The sequence below is a fragment of the Bubalus kerabau genome, chromosome 19, assembly GCF_029407905.1.
Source record: "Bubalus kerabau isolate K-KA32 ecotype Philippines breed swamp buffalo chromosome 19, PCC_UOA_SB_1v2, whole genome shotgun sequence".
NCBI classification, from domain to species: domain Eukaryota; kingdom Metazoa; phylum Chordata; class Mammalia; order Artiodactyla; family Bovidae; genus Bubalus; species Bubalus kerabau.
Genome location: NC_073642.1, coordinates 17,117,828 through 17,138,948, shown reverse-complemented (window position 1 = coordinate 17,138,948; position 21,121 = coordinate 17,117,828). Strand labels below are relative to the sequence as shown.

The 21,121-nt window shown below is 46.6% G+C and overlaps 1 protein-coding gene across 4 annotated transcripts in view; it reads right to left on the bottom strand.

Annotated features, from left to right (window-relative positions):
* Positions 1-21,121, bottom strand: part of AKAP13 (A-kinase anchoring protein 13) — a 322,447-nt gene that overhangs the window by 129,278 nt on the left and 172,048 nt on the right. For all 4 annotated transcript variants that reach the window (XM_055556686.1, XM_055556687.1, XM_055556685.1 and 1 more), the window contains 2 exons: positions 16,486-19,486; positions 12,525-12,658 (listed from right to left, as the gene is read on the bottom strand). In XM_055556686.1, coding sequence (XP_055412661.1) covers positions 12,525-12,658; positions 16,486-19,486 — 3,135 coding nt within the window. The remainder of the gene's footprint in view (positions 1-12,524; positions 12,659-16,485; positions 19,487-21,121) is intronic.

Here is a 21,121-nt window from a genome sequence, read left to right as displayed (position 1 = left end):
GCAACCATGAAACAGTGATTTCTGCTCAGCCTGTACGCTGGGTTCTGCTGCAAGAGCAAATGCATTAAGGTCCCACGTCAAGAGAGCCTGGCCTGCAACCCTCTTCCTGAGCCAAGGAGGAAAGAACAGTCTCAGGCAAGGAGAAAAACAATTCAATGAGCTTGATGTGAGGCAGACACAGCACTAATGAGGGAGGCAGGGCCAGAGCTTTATTTTCTTCCTCTGGATCATCTCATTAGGGATGTCTAATGACTCCTAGGAAGGAACGCAGCCCATCGCGTTGTTGGACGATGGTGCTGGAGACAGCAACTGTTCCCTGGCAAAACACCGACAACACGAGCATCACTTTCTGGAACTGGAATGAAAAGACCGGGTCTTTATTTTAAGGCCAGCAAGGCTGTCAACAGGGGAAAAATCCCCACGTGAATCATTTCGGCAGAACTCCACTGAACGGCTGATGGTATAACGGCACCAAAGCGAACTGCAGGGACACGGGTATAAAAAGGCCTCGGCGAAAGACGGCTCCTTCTCTAAGCTCCCTGGCCTCAGGGGCCAACTAGTGGCTCATTCCTTTGCCTCTCCCAACACGGCTTCTTGAGGGGTGGGATGTCCTACTCATCTGACCATCACAGCACCCCCAGCTTCTATTACAGAGCTCAACACACAGAACAGGAGATGTTCGCCAATGGAAGGCTTGATTTAGTTTTGGAAATGCACAAGTTAAGTCAGGCCTGTAGGAAGGGAACACATCCCCATAGTCTCATTTACCACTGGAATCTTGTTATAAATGTTTAAAAGGAAGGAACTCAGGCATGGATACACACACGGTCTCCCCACGCGGCCCCCACTGACAAGTTAAGCTGTGGCCTTCCACCAGTCCTAGCCTCACAGGGGTGGAACGAGAGAAGAATCTCCTGCGTCTCCTGGAATGAATATCCTGCTGCCCACAGAGGGGCGGTCGCACGCGACAAGGTTCTGGTGCGACCTCAAGAAGCCAGCGGCGGAGGTGGTGACCTGGCTCTTCTCTCGACACCCGTGCCACTAGCCTGGCATGGGGGGGCGGGTGGGGGAGGCTTGATGCCAAACCCTTGTCCTGAGACCCCTAGACCCCACCGCCTACAAGGCACTCGGCTTGTAGATGATTCAATGGGGAAATGAATGTGAGAATTTGACACAAATGAATTTACTTACAAAACAGAGGGAGACCCACAGACTTCGGAAACAAACTTATGGTTGCTGAGGGCAGAGAGGGGAAGAAAGGATAGTTAGGGACTCTGGAAGGTCATGTACACACGGCTGTATTTAAAATGGGTAACCAACAAGGGATCTACCATACGGCACAGGGAACTCTGCTCAGTGTCACACGGCAGGCTGGATGGGAGGGAGTTTGGGGGAGAATGGATACATGTATATGTATGGCTGCGTCCCTTTCCCTGTTCACCTGAAACTATCACAACATTGTAAAATCGGCTATACCCCAATACAAAATAAAAGATTGGGGTAAAAAAAAAAAAAAAGAATTTGAGGTGGTAAAGTAAGGAGGAAAGTTGGCAAAGAAATAAACTGATGTCAGAAATGAAAAAGCCCACAAGCCCATTTCCAGAAATTATTATTTTCATAGAAACAGAAAGATGAAGGGCGCTGCAAGGGACATCCTACCTTTGTGCTCTCCCCAGGGCGGCAGGGGCGACTCCTGAGTGGAGGACACGGCACTCACAGGGGAGCCCAAGGCCCTTCCCCATCTCACACCATTCGTCCACCAGGACACAGCCAGGAAACAAACACTGTGAGACCCACGTGGAGTCCTGACCAGCTCACACGTGCTTGTTTAGATCCAAAGATCCCCCTGCCTCGGTAGATGATGATCTGCATTAAATCACAGGGAAGGCAACACAGGTCAAGAATGCATCAAAATCAAGATGCCACGCTCTGGAGAGGGGAAGGCCACAGGGGTGCAACCCGTACACCTGTCCAGACAGCCCGGTACTGTGATTTCAGCACCAGGCCCCAGCCTGTGACTCCAAGAATCCACATGAGCTGGCAACCTGCTGAAGGCAGAGCTGCAGAGCCCCCCAGGCAGCAGATGACCCCAGCACAGGAAGCAGCGTGCAGATTCAGCTATGCCCATCCTGCGACTTTTCTCTATGTATGGGGATGGCGCGGGGGTTCCATGAAACAGAAGAGGGCCACTGTCCAGGAGAGCTGGTCCTATTTAAGGACTGCCCCAGCAGAGGGAGCCAGGCCTGGAGAGGCTGGCAGGGTGCCTCAGCTTAGCATGGGACACAGAAGAGCTGACTTAAAGGAGACGAGGTGGCCTCGCAGGTAGAGGTGGGCAGGAAATGAGAGGCCAGGCTCCAGGGTTTGGGGTCCCGGGCTGGGCTCTGTGCCAACCATCTGGGCAAACAAAGGTAAGCCCTTTGAGCACGGAGCGCTCTGGGCTCCAGTCGCTTCCTTGCAAACTACAGGGTAGAGACTGCGTGACGGAGGCCACAGTGCCACCCTACACTAAGATTCTATAAGGAGAGCAATGTGTGCTAGAAGATCCGGGGTTCCTGTAATGGCAGAATCCCAATGCAAAGAGCAAAGACCTTTAAACGCCCCCACTACACATCTTATGATCCCATGCTTGCTGTATCTGCAAACCAACCAAAGGGGTGGTGAGGTGTCTCTAAATTCAGCCCATTTTTCTACTGGACTAGCTTTCTTCATGGAGAAGGCAATGGCACCCCACTCCAGTACTCTTGCCTGGAAAATCCCATGGACGGAGGAGCCTGGTAGGCTGCAGTCAATGAGGTTGCTAAGAGTCGGACATGACTGAGCAACTTCACTTTCACTTTTATGCACTGGAAAAGGAAATGGCAACCCACTCCAGTGTTCTTGCCTGGAGAATCCCAGGGACGGGGGAGCCTGGTGGGCTGCCATCTATGGCGTTGCACAGAGTCGGACACGACTGACGCAACTTAGCAGCAGCAGCATTCTTCAAGGAGACTGCAATCAAGAAGAGTAAATCCTGCCCGTCAGCCACTTTGTAGCTTTTCTGGTTATCAGAATGACTATCTCAGTATCACTTTGCAGTGTTCAACTAACCCTTATTTTATTTCAGGAGTCCCAAAGCACAAGAGTAGTGATGCCGGCAATTCGGATCTACCAAAGATATAAAGTGCTCTAAGTGAAAAGGTGAAAAAAAAAGTAAAAGTTGCTCAGTTGTGTCTGACTCTTTTTGACCCCATGGACTATACTGTCCATGGAATTCTCCCAGCCAGAATACTGGAGTGAGTAGCTGTTTCCTTCTCCAGGGCATCTTCCCAACCCAGGATCAAACAGGTTTCCCGCATTGCAGGTGGATTCTTTAGCAGCTGAACCACCAGGGAAGCCCGGAAAGGTGAAAGTTTCAGACTTAATAACGGGTGAAGAAAAAAACAACAACAAACCATATGCTGAAGTTGCTAAGATCTATGGTTAAGAATGAATCTTCTGAGAAACTGTGAAGCAGGAACAAGGAAAAAGTGCTAGTTCTGCTGTCTCATCTCAAATTACAAGAATTACAGGCACAGTGCAATGAAAGTGCTCAGTTAAGATGGAGAAGATGTTAAATCCGTACAATAAGATATTTTGAGAGAAAGATCACATTCATGGAACTTTTATTACTGTATATTGTTATAACCATGACATTTTATTATTGCTGTTGTTAATCTCTTACTGTACCTGATAAAGTAAACCTTATCACACGTGTGTACAAGAAACACAGGGTATAGGATTTGGCACTATCCCAAGGTCCAATAGTTTGGCCACCTGATGCGAAGAGCCGACTCACCGGAAAAGACCTTGATGCTGGGGAAGACTGAGGGCAGGAAGTGAATGGGGGCGTCAGTGGATGAGATGGTTGGATGGCATCACTGACTCAATGGACATGAGTCTGAGCAAACTCCGGGAGACAGTGAAGGACAGGGAAGCCTGGCATGCTGCAGTCCATGGGGTTGCAAAGAGTCAGACACGACTGAGTGAACAAAACACGGTTCCAGGTGTCCAAACGGGTCTGGGAACATACACTCCACGGATAAGGAGGAACTACTGTTTATCTCATGTAAGTGAAAGCTCCAAGTCAAATTTAGACATTCAAATATTTTCCACGATGTCCACTTTGGGAAGCTATATACTGATTCTAATTATTCCTATCATAAGTAGTTCAAACAGTTCCAGAAATCTTCTAACTATCTCAATAGAAATCTAGGAACCAAAGACAAAAAATCTATTGCATTCTTACATTAATACTACAGTTTGACTCTAAGCTCCAACCCCAGAATAATTAGGTTTTCAAAACTCTTAAATATGTATCAGGTCTGACGACTCAGAACAGAATGCCAACTGCTACACAGACAAGGAAGATCAACATAATAGACATTTGGCTTAGTTGGACTTCTTATTAAGGCTTGAACCGAAGACATTTTAAATGTGCTCATAATAGCATTTTCTGTTCTGAACTTTATGGAAAGTATTTTCACCATCAACTAAAGACTACACGTGCGGTGTGGACTTAAGACCATGTTAGAATTCTCTGGTCCTTAGGTCAAGATGAGGGCATGCAGGATTCTCAGAAGGGCAGAATAGTGGCTATATCACTGCATGAAAGAGGCAAAGAATGGAAATGCTTAAACAGAGAGACTACTCTTTTTAATTCCTACATGGTTCACACACTACCGAACACTTCCATTCTTTATACACGCATGTGTGCTAAGTCGCTTCAGCTGCATCTGACTCTTTGCCACCCTATGGACTGCAGCCCCCCAGGCTCCTCTGTCCATGGGATTCTCCAGGCAAGAACACTGGAGTGGGCTGCCATGCCCTCCTCCAGGGGCTCTTCCTGACCCGGGGGTCACTGAACCCACATCTCACCAGCACCGCCTGTGACTCTCTCCCTCGACTCCTGTACTTCTTTTGGTAAATGCTACTTTTCAGTTTCCTAAATGGAAACTGGGGCATTTCTGGCAATTCTGAGATCTCCCAAGGGCTGAGCACACTGTGAAAGCAATAGAGTATCAAGCTGGGGAGCACATCACAAGTCCCCTGAACCCATCCCTACTTTGTAGTGAATATTTCGACCACAAGTGTTACAAAAAGGTTTTACTAAGGAAACATCACTACATCCAGACAAGCACGTCTCAGGAAGAACGCACCTGAGTTCTGTGAACTCCTCCTACAGCCCCCCGAAGGCACCTTATGGCACATCTCACGTACAGCGGCCAGAGGGTGAGTGCCCGTGCGTGCCTGCTGTATTAACTGGACCGGGGGCAGGGACAATATCTAACCTCTTTTTACTTCCCTACATATTCGATGCAACTCCTTGAGAGGGAAAGGCACATTCACTTAAGCCTTACTAAATGAATAAGTAAATTGAAATTAAAGCCACAGGCCCCATCACAAAGTTGAGCAGCCGAAGAGGACCAAGATATGAGCAATGAGTACCTCTGAACCCTTTCCTGGCTAGAGTAGACCACCCCACACACAGTGTGCACCTTTTATTCTTATGGCAGCCAACCAGCAAGGCCTCTTCTTAAAACACACAATCAAAATCTAAGCTGAGAATATAACTGCCCCAATTATGCACATTATCAACAGGGACCTAAGCCTTTCTTCACAGACCAAATAGTCACTTAAAAGTGTATGGCCATATACAATGGTATACTACTCAGTATAACAAGGAATGAGTTTTTGCCAGTTGCAATAATGTACAGGAACTTGGAGGGAATTACGTTAAGTGAAGCTAAGTCCAACAGAGAAAAACACATACTATATGGTATTGTTTACATGTGGAATCGACAGGGCAAGGGGATAAAGAGGTACAGACTACTACGTGTAAAATAAGTTATATCGGCATACTGCACAACACAGGGAACATACCTGGTGTTTTTAATAATTATAAACGGAACACAAACCTTTACAAATTGTGAATCACTGCTAAGCAGCTAAAATGAAGCATTGTACACCAACTGTACCTCAGTTTTTTAGAAAAGGGAAAACTTATGCTATTTTGTTTTAAATTAAATCATTAAATTATATTCTTACATATATTATCTACAGATATTAAATTATATTCTTACAGATCATTAAATTATACTCTTCATATGTGTGTGACTGAGCACACACATATGAACTTACAAATATTACCTACAGATACTTTTACACTAAGGCCGCAGGTTTTTCTGCTTGTGGCTTTATGATCTGGGGTTCTTCAAGGCACTTCTTTTTGGCAACTATCTTCTTTAGAATAATATGTTGTCGTTGTTTAGTTTCTAAGTTGTGTCCGACTTGGCAACCCCATGGACTGCAGCGAGCCAGGCTCTTCTGTTCTCTACTATCTCCCAGAGTTTGCTCAAATACTTGAACAAATTTCTTGTTAAGTCCATGTCAGTAGAAACATCCAGAGTATCTCTAAAAATTCTATATGAAAAAGCTGAGGAGTAAGTTTCCCTGTGACTAAAGGTAGCTCTAGATCTGGACCCCAAAAAAGATAACTGGCAATTGAGGCAGAGGGACGGGGGTGCCGGTTCTCTTAAACATCGAATATACGTAGAGGAGACTTATTGTCGAGGCCACTTTGCTTTTTCCTGGGTGACACTCCACAAAACTCTGTATGTAAATATGATAGCACAGACATTTTCAAAAGCCTCTTTTTAAAAACTGGAAACTGTCAAATAACAGGGTAGGCTGTGTGAGCCCTCTTGTGTTTTCAGTGCTATGACCTGTCCAGTCAGTTACCAAATAGTCTGAGAGCTGCCGCAGCTCAGCATAAAGGCTGTGAAAAGCCACACACAAAAAAACAAAACCCTTTTCAGAGACTCCTGGCCTAGGTATGGAAATGCAAGCTCGCCCCCTTGAGACAAGAGGAAGAAAACACGGAAAATAATCAAAGCACAGGGAGAATTCAAAAAGATTTAAAATAGTCTAACACTGCCCTTACCAAAACCATGAAGAAACAAATATTAACACTGTTGTAAAAATAATTAAGAACGAAAATTGAGCTAATTTAATGTTTGGCCATGTAGTTTTTTTTTTTTTTTTTTACAGGGAGAGGTTCTGATTGGGGAATGTGTTAAATGAAGACTAGACTTTCCCCGTAACCTAACACTCAACATACGGGATTTTATAGTTGGGCTTGAATGTATTTCTTCTCGAGTGTTTGGCTGCCAGGACCATGGGCATCCTGACAAGACACTCTGGCTCGCTGAATTAATTCTTCCATATGGCTAACCAGCTTTTGCAATGATCATTTGGAAAAGGAATTATAGAAATAACCTCAATGAACAGACAGTCCTTCCTAATTAACCTGGCCATACACTGAACAGATCCACAGGAGACACGGAGTACGCTGGTTTGGAGCACTAGGGCAGGCAAGCAGGACTCAGAACTCCTTCCTGGCCTCTGTGCTGCACATCCCCAAGGTGAACGGTCCCAGAGGCCTTCTGTTCTGGACTCAATATTCAGGGTCATCTCTGCACAGCATTCTTTAGGAAATAAATAGCAGGTCTGGAAAATCTTATTTATTCAGCAAAAGCAAACTCTTTGGACAAATACCATCTTGATGGTATTTAGCTACAGGTGAACAAATTATAAGAAGAACACGAGACTTCTTTTAAAGCAAATAAAAGTAGGTGCTAAAGTAGCCAAAGAATTGATGCTTTTGAACTGTGGTGTTGGAGAAGACTCTTGAGAGTCCCTTGGACTATAAGGAGATCCAACCAGTCCATTCTGAAGGAGATCAGCCCTGGGATTTCTTTGGAGGGAATGATGCTGAAGCTGAAACTCGAGTACTTTGGCACCTCATGCGAAGAGCTGACTCACTGGAAAAGACTGTGATGCTGGGAGGGATTGGGGGCAGGAGGAGAAGGGGACGACGGAGGATGAGATGGCTGGATGGCATCACTGACGCGATGGACGTGAGTCTGAGTGAACTCCGGGAGTTGGTGATGGACAGCGAGGCCTGGCGTGCTGCGATTCATTGGGTTGCAAAGAGCCGGACACAACTGAGGGACTGATCTGATCTGAACTGAAAGTAGTCAAAGGAATTTCTCCGACTATCATGGAAAGCATGGGAGTATGACGCAACTGTTTCAGAATCTTCATGTGTGTATCCATCATTCAGGGCTGTTTGTTTAAAACACGAAAAATCAAAGTGAGCTGAACTGCCCAGATGTATATCCTCAGGAGGAGTTTTCTGAAAACCACAGTGTAACAGAAACATTACCCGTACAGAAACGAGTTTCAGTCTAGCGTACAGAGTTAACTAGCTGTGAAATGAGGCTAGTTGCTTAACTTTCCAGGAACCATTTTTTTCCTTTATATTTCAGATAATCTTTCAGGTCCATTCAAATTTCTAAAGATCTCAGAACTAAAACCAGCACCCTGTCTCCCAACTTAAATTAATGCTAGCTGCTACTCCTGAAGCTTTTATAACAATGTTCAAGAAGCAGAATCTGCAGTTTGATTGCTTTAGGAACCACTGTTAAGTCACCGGTTACTTCAGTGAGTAAAAAGGATACTGGAATATGAAGTTATGAAACTAATTAATAGTAAGAATGCTAAGCTGTACTTACTGCATGTCGAGTTCCACATACTTGATAGATATTAACTCACCAGGGGAAAAAAGGACAACAAACGGTAATCTAGAACTGAAAAGAACTGAACTGAAAGTGTAACTAGTATTAAAGCTTTGGCAATACGTAGGGACAAACCATGAATATAAAATGGTGATAAAATGACTGCTGGGAATGGACCATTCTGTGTGTAAAACCGGGCCTCTGGAATTGTGAACTACTTTTGATTCAATGGGGAAGTATCTGTCAGGACCATGTATCACGTGCTGAGAAACCTGAAGCATTGAATACACATGTGCTTTCTCTGCGGACACACAAGCACTAGTCTTGACACTGTCCGATTCCTTTATGCATCCTTTATTCCTTACGCAAAGCTATTTCCAGGTTTTCAAGACAGTAGCAAAGCGTTAAGACACACAGATTTTTTCCTGTTTTACATTTGGAAGAGGTTGATTCAGAGAAACAATGAGTCAATGAGGCAATGACTGGTTTATTCCCAAGGGCAATACACAGACTGGGCATGTGCTGAAAGACCAAATTAAATAATCCTAAGCAAGTGCCACTCCACCCTCGACTACCATCACAATCTCAGACTGCAAGCCCAGGCTCCAGAAGGTTAAGGCCAGAAGACAAACAGGACAAGGAAGTCGAGATACCAAGTCAAAAGACACACTCGGGAGAGACATGAAACTCTCTGCTTCCTCTATGCGGTTTAGTAACAAGCTCCCCCACAGGCTGAGACCACTCAGAAGAGAAAAAATTCTACTTGCTTTCTCTTTCTTCTCATCCACTGAGGCACACATATTCTAAAGGCAGGGGCCGACAGATTACCACCACCCGTTTTTGTACAGCACATGGAAAAAAAAAAACACCAAAGAGCAGATTTTTACCTTTTCTAGTGATGAAATAAAAAATTCAAAAAAGAGTTATTTCCTGACATGAAATCATTTCACAATATGACATGATTTTACAATATGAAATGATTTCACAATATGAAATTCAAATTTCAAAGAAAAGAAAAAAATTTTAAAAAGAAATTCTAATTTCTATGAAGCTTTTATCCGAACTGTCAGTCAAACGCTTGTTTACAGGCAGCCTCTGGCTGCTTTCACATGCAACAGCAAAGGCGATTAGCTGTTACAGAAACTGTACCTCCCACAAACTCTTTAAGTATTTATTCTCTGTCCTTTGTAAGTGTTCACAAACTTCCCTCCAGGCAAAGAACATGCAGAGAGTCAGATGGGGAAGAAAGGAGAAAATGCGACACCCGGAAGATGCAAAATGTGTGTCCACGCTTCCTGCTTTCGATCCACAGCAAGGGAGGGCAGGTCAGAGGTCAGATTTCACGACACTGTAAGAACGCTGTGAACGCTAGACCTGAAGATCCTCATGAACTAAAAATCCCATTAAAGTATGCTTTCTCTAACTACATGGAGTGGAGGCAGACACAAAGCAAAGATACCCCAGCAACAACAGACAAATTACATGGTTCTCGAATCCTGAGGCTCCTTAGGATAAGCCCACAGTAGAGAGCCTGGGGTAAGAGTTGGGGAGGAAAGCACCCCACTGGGCAGATTCTAGGTTAGAACCAAACTAGAAGCTCCCATTCTAGCAGGCCCTGACCTTGAGCTAGCCAAGGGACTATTTGGGGGTCTACTTCTTCTATCTGTAAAATGATGCCTGATGACCAACCAGAGGAGTGTCCTCTCTCTCAACTTCTAAAACTGGAGGGAAAATGAGAAGAGGAAAAGAGACGAGGAAAGGAGCAACTTTAAGTCAGTCAGACAGAGAAGGAGAACTATCCAGTGACAGCCCTTATATCTGGAGTCTAAAACGAAATGATACAAATGAACTTACTTACAAAACAGAAACAGACTCGCAGACTTCGAGAAGGCACTTACGGTTATCAGGGGGAAGGATGGGAGGAAGGGATAGTCAGGCAGTTGGGGATGGACATGTACACACTGCTGTACTTAAAATGGATAACCAGCAAGGACCTGCTGTCTAGCACACAGAACTCTGCTCAACGTTATGTGGCAGCCTGGATGGGAGGGGAGTTTAGGGGAGATAGATTCATTTATGTGTACAGCTAAGTCCCTTCAATGGTCACCCGAAACTATCACAGCACTGTCTGTTTATCAGCTCTACCCCCAATACAAAACAAACAAAAACTCAAAACAGAGGTTTGCTCTCTTCTTTGTAATGGTTAAGATACAGTCAGGACAGAGCTATCCTCACAGGAAAGCAAAGGGTCTGTGGCCAAGCCTCAGGCTGTACACAGGACACTAATCACGGGACTTCATGTGGAGGACGAAGAAACAGAGGTATTTGAATTCAAGGATGTGAGTTTGTTCCTTCCCTTTTTCAGGGGCTTCTGGAAACAAAGACACATGTTACCCATGCAGGGCGTGTTCTTTTTTCTTTCCCCAGGGGCAAAAGCAACATTTGTCTGAATAATGCCTGCTGTACAAGTAGCCACCCAGGCATTAGTCATGAATATTATCGGTAATAAGGGGTGGGTGAGAACAGCCAGCACCTCCCTACCACTGCACTCCAACAAAATGAAGCTTGTTTATCCCAATCCATACACTTGAAACAGTTTGGAAGGGTACCGTTGTGTTTAGCTAACTGGGGTAATTCTATGAAAAATACTTAGCCCTCTGAAGAGCAAAAAAAACACACCCTCAAGTCTAGACAAGGATGGCTGATTTTCAGATGGGCAATGTGATTTACTCCAGTAACTTGATTTTCCAGCCAAAGATGTGCGTGGGTTTTTTTTGTTTGTTTGCTTTGGTTGCTTTTTAAAAAAAGAAAATCATGGCATCTAAAGCTTAGAGCACTAGCACTGTTCAACAAGTTTATAAGTTCTCTTGTTTTACAAGTTAATAGCTTCAAACAAGAACAATAATCAAGACTGAAAAAAATCATTTTTGAAAACTTACTGAATACTAAATATAGAATTACCACATGAGCCAACACAACAATTACTAAGCATATAAAAACATATGTCCATACAAACGGACAGTTCGTTAGCAGTTACTATTCACAACTATTCAGCCAAAAAGTAGAAATAATCCAAATACAGAAAAAAATATGGTACATCCATACAATGGGGTACTACTTGGCAATAAAAAGAAATTAAATACTGATCAATGTTACAGCACGGATGAACTTTGAAAGAATACACTAAGTGAAAGAAACCAGTTGCTGAAGGCCACATGTTCTGGAACTGCATGTGCATGAGGTTCTGGAAGAGGCGAATCCTTGGAGACAGAAAGGAGGCTGGTGACTACTGGCAGGCGGGCAGGGGTGAGCTGCTGGCGAGGAGGGGCTCTTCCTGGCGTGATGCCAATGGTATAAAGCTGGGCAGCACCGACAGCTGTGCGACTCTGTAAATATGGTAGAAACTACCGCGCCGCGCACTTCACCTGAATGAGCGAACCGTATGGTTATGTGATTATGTCTGAATACAGTTGTTATGAAAATCTAATAAACCTTTTTTTTTTTTAAATCATTAAAAATGACATACTTTCTATTTCCGTCAGTATTGGGTTTCAAATGAAAACATCATCTTCGCTATCAGTTTCTATGTAAAGCAAGAAGAGTCAGGTTTAAGAAGTGTCAGTAGATCCCTTTTTGTGGTAATTCCCATCTTGAGACATGTTAAACCTCATGACAAACTGGAAAGTCTTGTGCTCACAGGGAAAAAACCCTTTTCATTACAACCTCCCAGGGATCCCTGCAGGGATCTAAGACATCCATTCTAAAGCGACGCTGTGTAAAAGCTTCACCGCACCACGTCCACATTTGTATAGGAGGGAACAAGGGAGAAGGGGAAAAACCCTACTGTGAATTTAAAAAATCCCCCCGACAACGCCACAGAGCAGACACAGCAGAGCAGGCTAAACACATTTTGTGCTCGCACAGACTCACCGCCTGGGTCTTCGGGCCTGGTTTCACCTCCGGCGTAGAAGTTCTGTTTCCCAGAGCCACCTCTTCAGAAACTGAACTCTCCCGGGTGTTACTCAGAAAATCCACTTCATCTTCAGCTTTCGTGTCGGGCATTTCTAGGGAGAGCAAGGTGGTTACAAAGTGCATTTGAAAAATTGATTCCCTGGGCCTTTCTGTTTACACAACTTGCTCCAGGTTTCATGCATTTTGTTTGCCTTTTTTTTTTTTTTTTTTTTTGGCATTAAACAGCAAGTATTGTTTGGGAGCTGGTGTCATTTCTGGCTCTGTGCTGAGCCCTTGATCACAGGGTTGTGTGGTTTTCTCCAGCCTCTGTGTGGGTTTGTAGCTAAGGGAAGATCTTGTTCAATGCCTACTGAACTTCCATTTTCACTATTAACTTTTCATGATGGTTCTGAGTGTGGTGCTTACTTGCACATGGAAAAGAAAACTCACAAGCTTTAAGGGAACCGATTAACAACTACAGCTAGTAGTCAGTCCATTTTATTATCACAGAGGCAAGACATACTTGCACACGGCAAGAAGAAAAGAGCCGATGAGAATGAGATACAGCCTTTGGGAAGAGTCTTTTAAAAACATACTACACACACTCATCCACCTAAAGTATCCTGAGTAAATTAGACTTTGTTTTAACTTTTATTTCTTTCCAAACCAAAACACAATTACAAACCAGCAGGTCCTTTTCTTAAGAAAAAGTTTCTCATGTTTTCTTTAGACTGATGCTTAACAGACCATACGGTAGCGGTTTTGTTCCCTGACCACCATATGGTCAAGCTAATACAGGAAGGAAGTGATAGAATGATGCCTGAGACAAATTTAAGCTTTGACACTTTTTTTTTAAAGGGGACTCTGATGGCTGAACAGTCAAAATTCATCGTAATAATCCAAATCCAAATCCAACTATCATTTCGATTTCATCTTGAAATTTTTCTATGATTATTAATCTAGTGATACTACTACTCTGGCAGAGAAAAATGCTCCCTACAACAGAGGGCACAGAGGTTTCTTTCACCAAAGACTACATTATATAGTACAGTATATACTCAGTATATAATAATGAAGTATATTAAGACTATTCTAGGGCTGGGAGGTGGGAGAGAGGCTCAAGATGTAGGGGGCATATGTATACTCACAGTCGATTCTAATGGCAGAAACCAACATAATATTGCAATTATCCTCCAAGTAAAAATAAATCTAAAAAATCATTGTATTCTAATAGCACACTGTGACATGTATAAACATCTACTTTAGATTTAGGAAAGCTATATTACTATAAATGAATACTTGTGAGTCTCCTTTCTTTGCCTTTATTTTTAAGTACATAATCTTACTAGCAATTAAAAAAAAAAAAAGCAAACGTTTTGTTGTCCAAAGAATGAAAATCTGTCTTCCATTTTATAATATGTGATTAAAGTTTAAAAAAAAACAATCTGACTAAGCAATCCCCTTAAATATTCCTTGATTAAAACATTTCTACGTGAGTAAGACAAGTTTTTTTTTTTTTTGGAGGGGGTCGGGGGGCAGGTGTTGATTTTTATTTCATTTATTTGGAGATATGATTTCTCATAAATCCTTACTACCTGATGATAGTATCCATCACCTGAAAATATGTATCTTGGCAAGCAGCACCCAGTCACAGCAGTTAACAGAGCTTACTGGGACTCGCAGGGTGCCGGCAGCCCCACACAGAACTGGCAGGGCTCCGTCATGCAATCCTAACTTCCCAAAGCACCACAGGCAGTGCTGTTGATACCTACTGGGCCCTGACCTCTCGTTCGAATGAAGGTGTGTGATTCCCTCCTCTCGATTTCTATTTGGCTCTGCCGATGGCAGTATATAATAAAAACAGAGGCCAATGCTATGTGGGCCCTTCCAAACCAGCAGTTACACCGATGTCTGCCCACTTACAAAGCAGTAGGGTTAAATTCATTAGTGAAATGTAAACTTCCTAGAAAATACCCTTTGGTCTGAGATCACACTTGGGTGCTTTTTCTCTGGGGCAACATGACCAGGGACTTTCCCCAGTCCTGGCTATTTTCTGAAAAAAGCACCCCTTGCTTTATTACTGGCTACTTCTCCCTGTCCTTGGAGGCCATTAGCATGGAGCACACACACAACTGCTCGAGGCATCAGAAGTAACTCTCCCACACACATCCACCCACTCCAAACCCACAGACACTGTTAAAACTGGATTTCTGTCTCATTTCCCTTCCTACAGCCTTAAAATCTTAGATGCAATTCCTTAGCATCCTTAATATATTTGTGTACTACTAAAAATCAAAGTCTGAAACTCTTCTTGGTATCTGCCTTTTCTCATAAGGTACTCTGGACACAACCTTACTTAGTCTGTACTTACTTGGGTTAAATTCTGACTACTGAGCCGGAAAGAGAAATAATTCCAGCCCATGTGGCCAAAGACGCAGCACCCAAATGAAAAGAACATAGCCGGGCATCAGCTTACAGCCACTCCCATTCTTCTCAAATGTCAACCTGCCAGGGCCCCCAAAATAGACCTGTTGTTGTGCCTTATTTAAAAAATTAGAGACCTTCTTATTTAAATCCTGAGACTGACAGTGATAGAAATTTGTTCATGGCTAACAATCCAAGATATTAAGAAAACAAAAAGCCTGAAGCCACCAAAACTACTACTATGGGTTTCTTAAATCCCTCAACTGGAAAAACAGATTATAAATGGTTAAAAACCCTTTATCAGGAGAAATGGCCACTGTGTTTAAATGGCTCTTTTTCCAAAGCAACTTCTTGCCTTCTTCTGTTGGTTCGTTTCTCTTCCTGCCCCACCCCCGCAACGCTTAACACACAGCTACAGTAAAGGGGTTTTTCAAAATTTAGAAGGAACTGCAAAAACAGTTGGACGATAAAAACAAAATAGGCTTCTTACCTATGAGAGTCTGGGGGCGAGCATGGAGATAGGTCCTCTATCTCTGGGAACAGGTGGTGGTCTCAAAGTGTGAACTCAACTGAACTTGAATGACGTCAAGAGTCAAAACCCAGTCCGACTTCAGTTTAAGCCTCAGCCTCAACCCCCAATAAGAAGTTCTATGCGGCTGGTCTCTTTCCACCGAGCACCAGTGGCTTCTCTTTGCTCTCTCTCGACATGGTCACCCACAGAGGGAACGGGGCTGCTGCCGTGTGAGCAATCTGCTCGCTGCAGCTGCTTCCCCGAGATAAGCAGACACCGCGTCTGCCCTGTGACAGGAGCGCAGCAGGCCAGGCTCGGGCGGAAATCCTGCGTCCAAGGGCCTGCGCGGCGCGGGGTCGCCAGTTCCCAGACGGCTGGCTGCCCGAGAGCCACCGGCAATGGAACAGGAGGCCTGCTCCTCGGGCAGGAAGAGTAGGGCGTTCCCGTCCCCCCAGCCTCCACCAATGACCTGATGCCACCATGGGGGATGCTGGGCCATCGGCGTAGAAAGATACTGCCAGCTGTTCTGAAACCACTCTGATTCTAAATGTGCTCAGGACACAGACCAGGATGGCGGGCAAAGAAAGGGACTTTCAGGTTTGTAAATAAAACACACTTTGTCGGCACTGTGTATCACGGTTCTCGAGAAAAAGGACTAAGACACGTGACTCAAAACATCTGCTCCATCCCTTTATCATTTTGGAGCACCTGGGATCGCAGTACTGTTTTCCAGGTTAGGAAACTTGCAGCTGCTCCAGTGGGACAGACAGAGCATTTGTAGGTTCTGAGCTATCAAGCCAGGGCTCTGGAATACAGGAAGCAAAATCTGTCCCAGTCTGACATGACGTGTCTCTCCGGATGGTGTTGATTGGTAGCCTGGCAACCGACCCAGTGAACACATGGCCTCTACACAGCAGTGACACTTGTATTTCTACCAGCACATCCCAGAGACTCTGAAGGGAATCTATCCCTCAAACGGTTGCTTGTGTACTCTGTGTGGCTTACCTGTCTCTGGTGCAGGTCCTTGGACAGGCAGAATAATCTCTGGCTCCTCGCTTCCAGTGAAGCACTGCTCAAGGCTCCCAGAGGCTTCTCTGCCACCACTGTCCACCGGCGGGGTCTCCGCAGGCTGCAGGGAGCTCGTCTCCCCGGCAGAAGCACGTGCTGTGGGCTCCGTCCCTGGGCCCGCCTTGGGAGGCCTGGGCGGTGACCCGTGCCCGAGAGCCCCCTCTGTCATCAGTGCTCCAGAGGCCTTGACTTGCTCTATGACGGAATCCACGATGCGGCTGGCAGCCTCCTCGATGGAGTTGGCACCCTCGGGCCGATGCAGGGCTTTGGTGGAGACAGCGCAGGGCAGAGCGGGGGCACCCCTTGCCTCACCCGAGGGCCCCATCTCTGGGGGGCGCTCTCCGCCCGCAGGCTGCGGTGGGTCATGATGCGCCTTACTGTCCCCCTGGGCCTCCTGCAGGCCAACAGAGCCACAGTCTGCTCCGTCCAGCTTCTTCTCCCCACCCAGAGGCGCCACCAGCTCCAGGGGCGCGGTGCCCTGGGGGTCAGTCATGCCTGCAGCTGGTGAAGCTCCAGGCAAACCCAGGATCATATTCTCCTCCTGGCAGGACGAGGCGTCTGGGGCATTGTGAGATATATCCTTTGTCCTGGCCCCAAGGGCTTCTTGTAGACCACGGACCCAGGCACCGTCCAGCGCTGCATCTCCACTCACCTCACACCCAGCGCTCTTCCCCGGGGACGGGGTGTTTTCCACCTCAACATCCGGAGCCAAAGAAGCTGGACGGCAGTTCTGCGCCTCGGGCCCACCTGCTAACAGACTTGGCACTGGAGCTGAGCTGCTCGGCTCTGCACCTGGGGCGTCCTGGCTGGAGTGTGCAGCTAGACCGGCTCCTGGTGGCACCAGGCTCTGTGCGGCCCCACCTCCTGTCGGCCGGGAGGCTGCTGGGGCCACTTCCTTGTTGGGTTTAGCTTCTGCATGAAGACGGGCCAAGGGTGTGCCCAGGGAGTTGCTGGGCTGCGGCACTCTGTCCTCTGCCCCAGGCTCTTCGGGGACCCCCGGGGCCTCTGGCACAGGAGGCGGTGGTCTGCGCTCTTCCTGCGATGCTCCAGAGCAGAGAGCGCCATCCTCAGTGGTGGGACAGGTCCTGGCTTTCCCCTCGCCTCCTGGGCCCTCAGGAACCACCTGAGTTTTTCCTCCTTCAGTCGCAGTGGTCTGACCCCCAGGAAGCAGGGCAGAGGCAGTGGCCCCCTCGACGGCCGGGGCTTTGGGGGCCGCTGTGGGGGAGGGGCACTCCTGCTCCCCAGCGAGTCCTCCGGGACCGGTGTTCCCCATGCTGGGCGGCGGGTCTAGGGTCGCGGGGGGTGGGCCCAGGCCCGTTGTGCCGCCTTCTGGAGGCTGCTCCTCCGGACGTCTTGTGTCTCCGTCAGGCCCATCTCCACCACCTGTGTGTGGTTGGAGGGCTGCTCTTCCCTTTTCACTCTGGGAGGGGACAAGCGAGAGTGCGTCATCTTTGGTTACTGATTCACTGCCTGCCAGAGAGACAGTCCCGCCTGGCGTCACAGCCGGGCATGACGCCCCTTCTTTCTCAGCCGTGGGGGGAGCGGCCTGTGGGTGTGGAACCACCTCAGCCGGATCTGCTGACGATGTCTCCGCTTTCAGATCTTCTCCTTGGCTTTCTTTATCTGAAACTTGGAGAGGAGATGCATCCACACGTTCTGGGGTGTCTGGGGTGCTCTGGGTGGAGCTGGCCTGTGGGCCGCTCAGGCAGCTGGCAGGGGGCGGGGGCCGTGTGCCGAGCTGTCCTGTGGTTGTGCTCTCAGGCTGGGGGGCTGTGTCGTCACGATGTTCTGCAAGCGACACCCCACTAGACGTCCCTGTGCTTGGCTGACACCCAGGGGCTGTGCAAAGTTTATCACCCCCAGCTGCGGAGCAGATGGGTGACTCGCTGTCTTGGCTGTGAACACCAGATGACTCCGCTTCTGATTTCGGGGCAGGCGTCACACCTCTGTGCGGCCCAGGCAAGGTTAAATCAGAGGGCGACCCTGGTGCGCACATGCTGGCTAAGGGAGTGTTGGGTCGGAGCCCTTCTGAAACTGTGTCGCCTGCAGCAGCTGGAATTAACTGAGGGTTCTGGGCTCCTGGAGTGTGAGCACTCTCTGTACAGCTTTTAGAAGTTTCGGTTTCTGCAGTTTGGTCAGTGGCAGCTTTGCCATTACTAATTCCAAGGATCGACTCTGCAGCTTTGTTAGCATCCAGGGAACTGGCGGCCCAGACGCCGTCTGGAAGGCTGGCTCCATGCACAAGCTCGTCTGTGACTTTTCCGTCAGAGTCTCCAGCTGTGCTGATACCAGAGTCCTCAAATTGTTTCTTCATAGTCTCTTCCACTTCAAGCATGCTCCCCCCGATGGCAGCATTGGGATGCACGAGACCATGTTCCCTTTCTCCTGTAGCCTCGGGGGCACTGGCACCTGCTGGTGAAGCAACCACCAGCCTGCCTCCAGAGCAGGCCTGGGCCACGCCCCCCTGCAGGACGCTGCCTGGGCACCCCAGGTTGGTGGCCACTGCCGAAGACGTAGTCTCTTCATCTCTGACTCCACAGGACGGAAGGCCTTCTGGGCCCTCTCCTCTGCCATCAGGCACGCTCTGAATGCAGCTGTCGGGAGCAGACGCCGCCCCAGGGTCTGTGACAGGTGCTGGCCCCACCTCACCTCCTGTTCTCTCCACGCCTGTGCTCTTCTTCCTGCAGGAAGGGTCTGTATCCTCCTCCTTGGCCACACCTGACAAATCACAGGAGCTCTCAGTCTGCCCCACGGAGCTCCCCCGGCAGCACTGACAGCTCTCAGCAGCTTCAGGAGAGGCAAGCTGCTGGCTGGCTGTGGGCTCGGACGCTCGGGGAAGAAAGTGACCATCTGCATCCTGGTCACAGGGGGAACTTGAAGGATCCTGTGCTGTCACCGCTGAGGGCATGAGACTGTCCATCTGCTTGAGGTTTGTTTTCTAGGAGGAAATAGAAGATTTTTTTTTTTTAAAAATTGACCATGAGAAAAGATGTCACTGACATGGGAGACAAATCACTAGCATTCTAGCCCTTCTAAAATCACAGGATGAGCCAGCCTAAATAAATGCCAATAAACGCTCCCTCGGCTCTGACCTCAGTTTCCTCTGATAGCTGCAAAGATGCCAAGAAAATACAATATGGCTATTTTCTATATTATTGACTTATTTTAGAAAGCAGATGAAAACTGAGCTTCAAAAAACCTTATTTTAAAAAAGCACAGAACTGATCTTCAAATGAGCAGCTGAAAAAGCTACCTTTTATAGGGCCTTTAGAGGGGCAGAGGCAGCTTCCTTCCTGCCTTGTATATACAAGTAAAAACAAATCCTGACCAGTCTGGTAAACTCTCTCTTCAATCACAAGGGACAGACAGATGCTCCCATGCCCTGAATTCTTACCTAGGAGTTACACAGCATCCTTCAAGCTCCAAAACAGGCTCTGTTCAATCTAGGGTAACTATTTTAGTTATGGGGCTATAATAATTTCAAAAGAGTGGCATGATTCAATTCTTTCTTTCACTTTCTGATAAAGAGTTCCTCTGTTCCTCTACTACTGAATATTAAACAAATAACATATCAAACGAGCAATAGGGAATTTTTCGTTATTCTCAGATGGTACTGTGCTTTGAAAATATTTTATAGGTCATCTCAAAAACAGGTCTTTGCAACTTGAGAAACAGACATGACAAACTATGGGAATGGTTAGAACAATCGTGGTTAATAACCTGGTGCAGAACGCTATGCTGTCATATATTCCAAACATTAACAGTGAAGACTACAGTGAAATCGGAAAAAGATATTTATAATGTTTTAGAAAATAAATAAAACAGTTAATCTAAAGTTAAAATTATGTAAAAGCCTCAAGTACATGTTAGACGAAGCTTAGGAAAAAAATGGAGAGAAACAAAATACGTCTGATCGTTAGAGTGGGTTTACCTCTGTATCTAAGTTTCAGGAACCCTTAGAATTGCACTGTTTTTTTGAGTTACATGGTTTTCTTTCCTTATTTATTTTTCGGCTGCACTGCACATCCTGATCACAGACTGAAGCCGGGCCACAGCCGAGAAAGCCTGAAATCCTGACCACTAAGCGACGAGGGAGCTCCCAGAACTATTTTTTGAAACGCCTGGTTCGCTTTTCACTCATATTCACTCTGTCAGGATAATCTCCCGCACACACCGTGTGCCGCCCTCTCACTCCTCCACCTACTCGGCCCCTGAGCCTCCAGTCCTCGATCATCACCTGCTCCTGTCTGCGCGCTGGGTCTTATGTGAAAGTTCACATGTGGAGGTGTAAAACCCGTCAAGCTCACTCAGGTCCTTCTAATAAGACAGTGTGAGAAAAACAGATTTGCACTGAACTCTGCCGTGCTACGCTTCTTTAAGAGAACTCAAAAATCGCTTGCTTCCTTCCTCCTGAGATGGTGACCAACTCCAAGGAATTATGAAAACGGGTCATGGAATTTAACAAAGGGCGAACATGACAGAATGGGGATCTGGAGAAAAAAGTGGTATGGCCTGAGAAATTTTAGATGCTCCTAACACATGTATCTTCTCATAGCTCTAATTTCTCATGGTT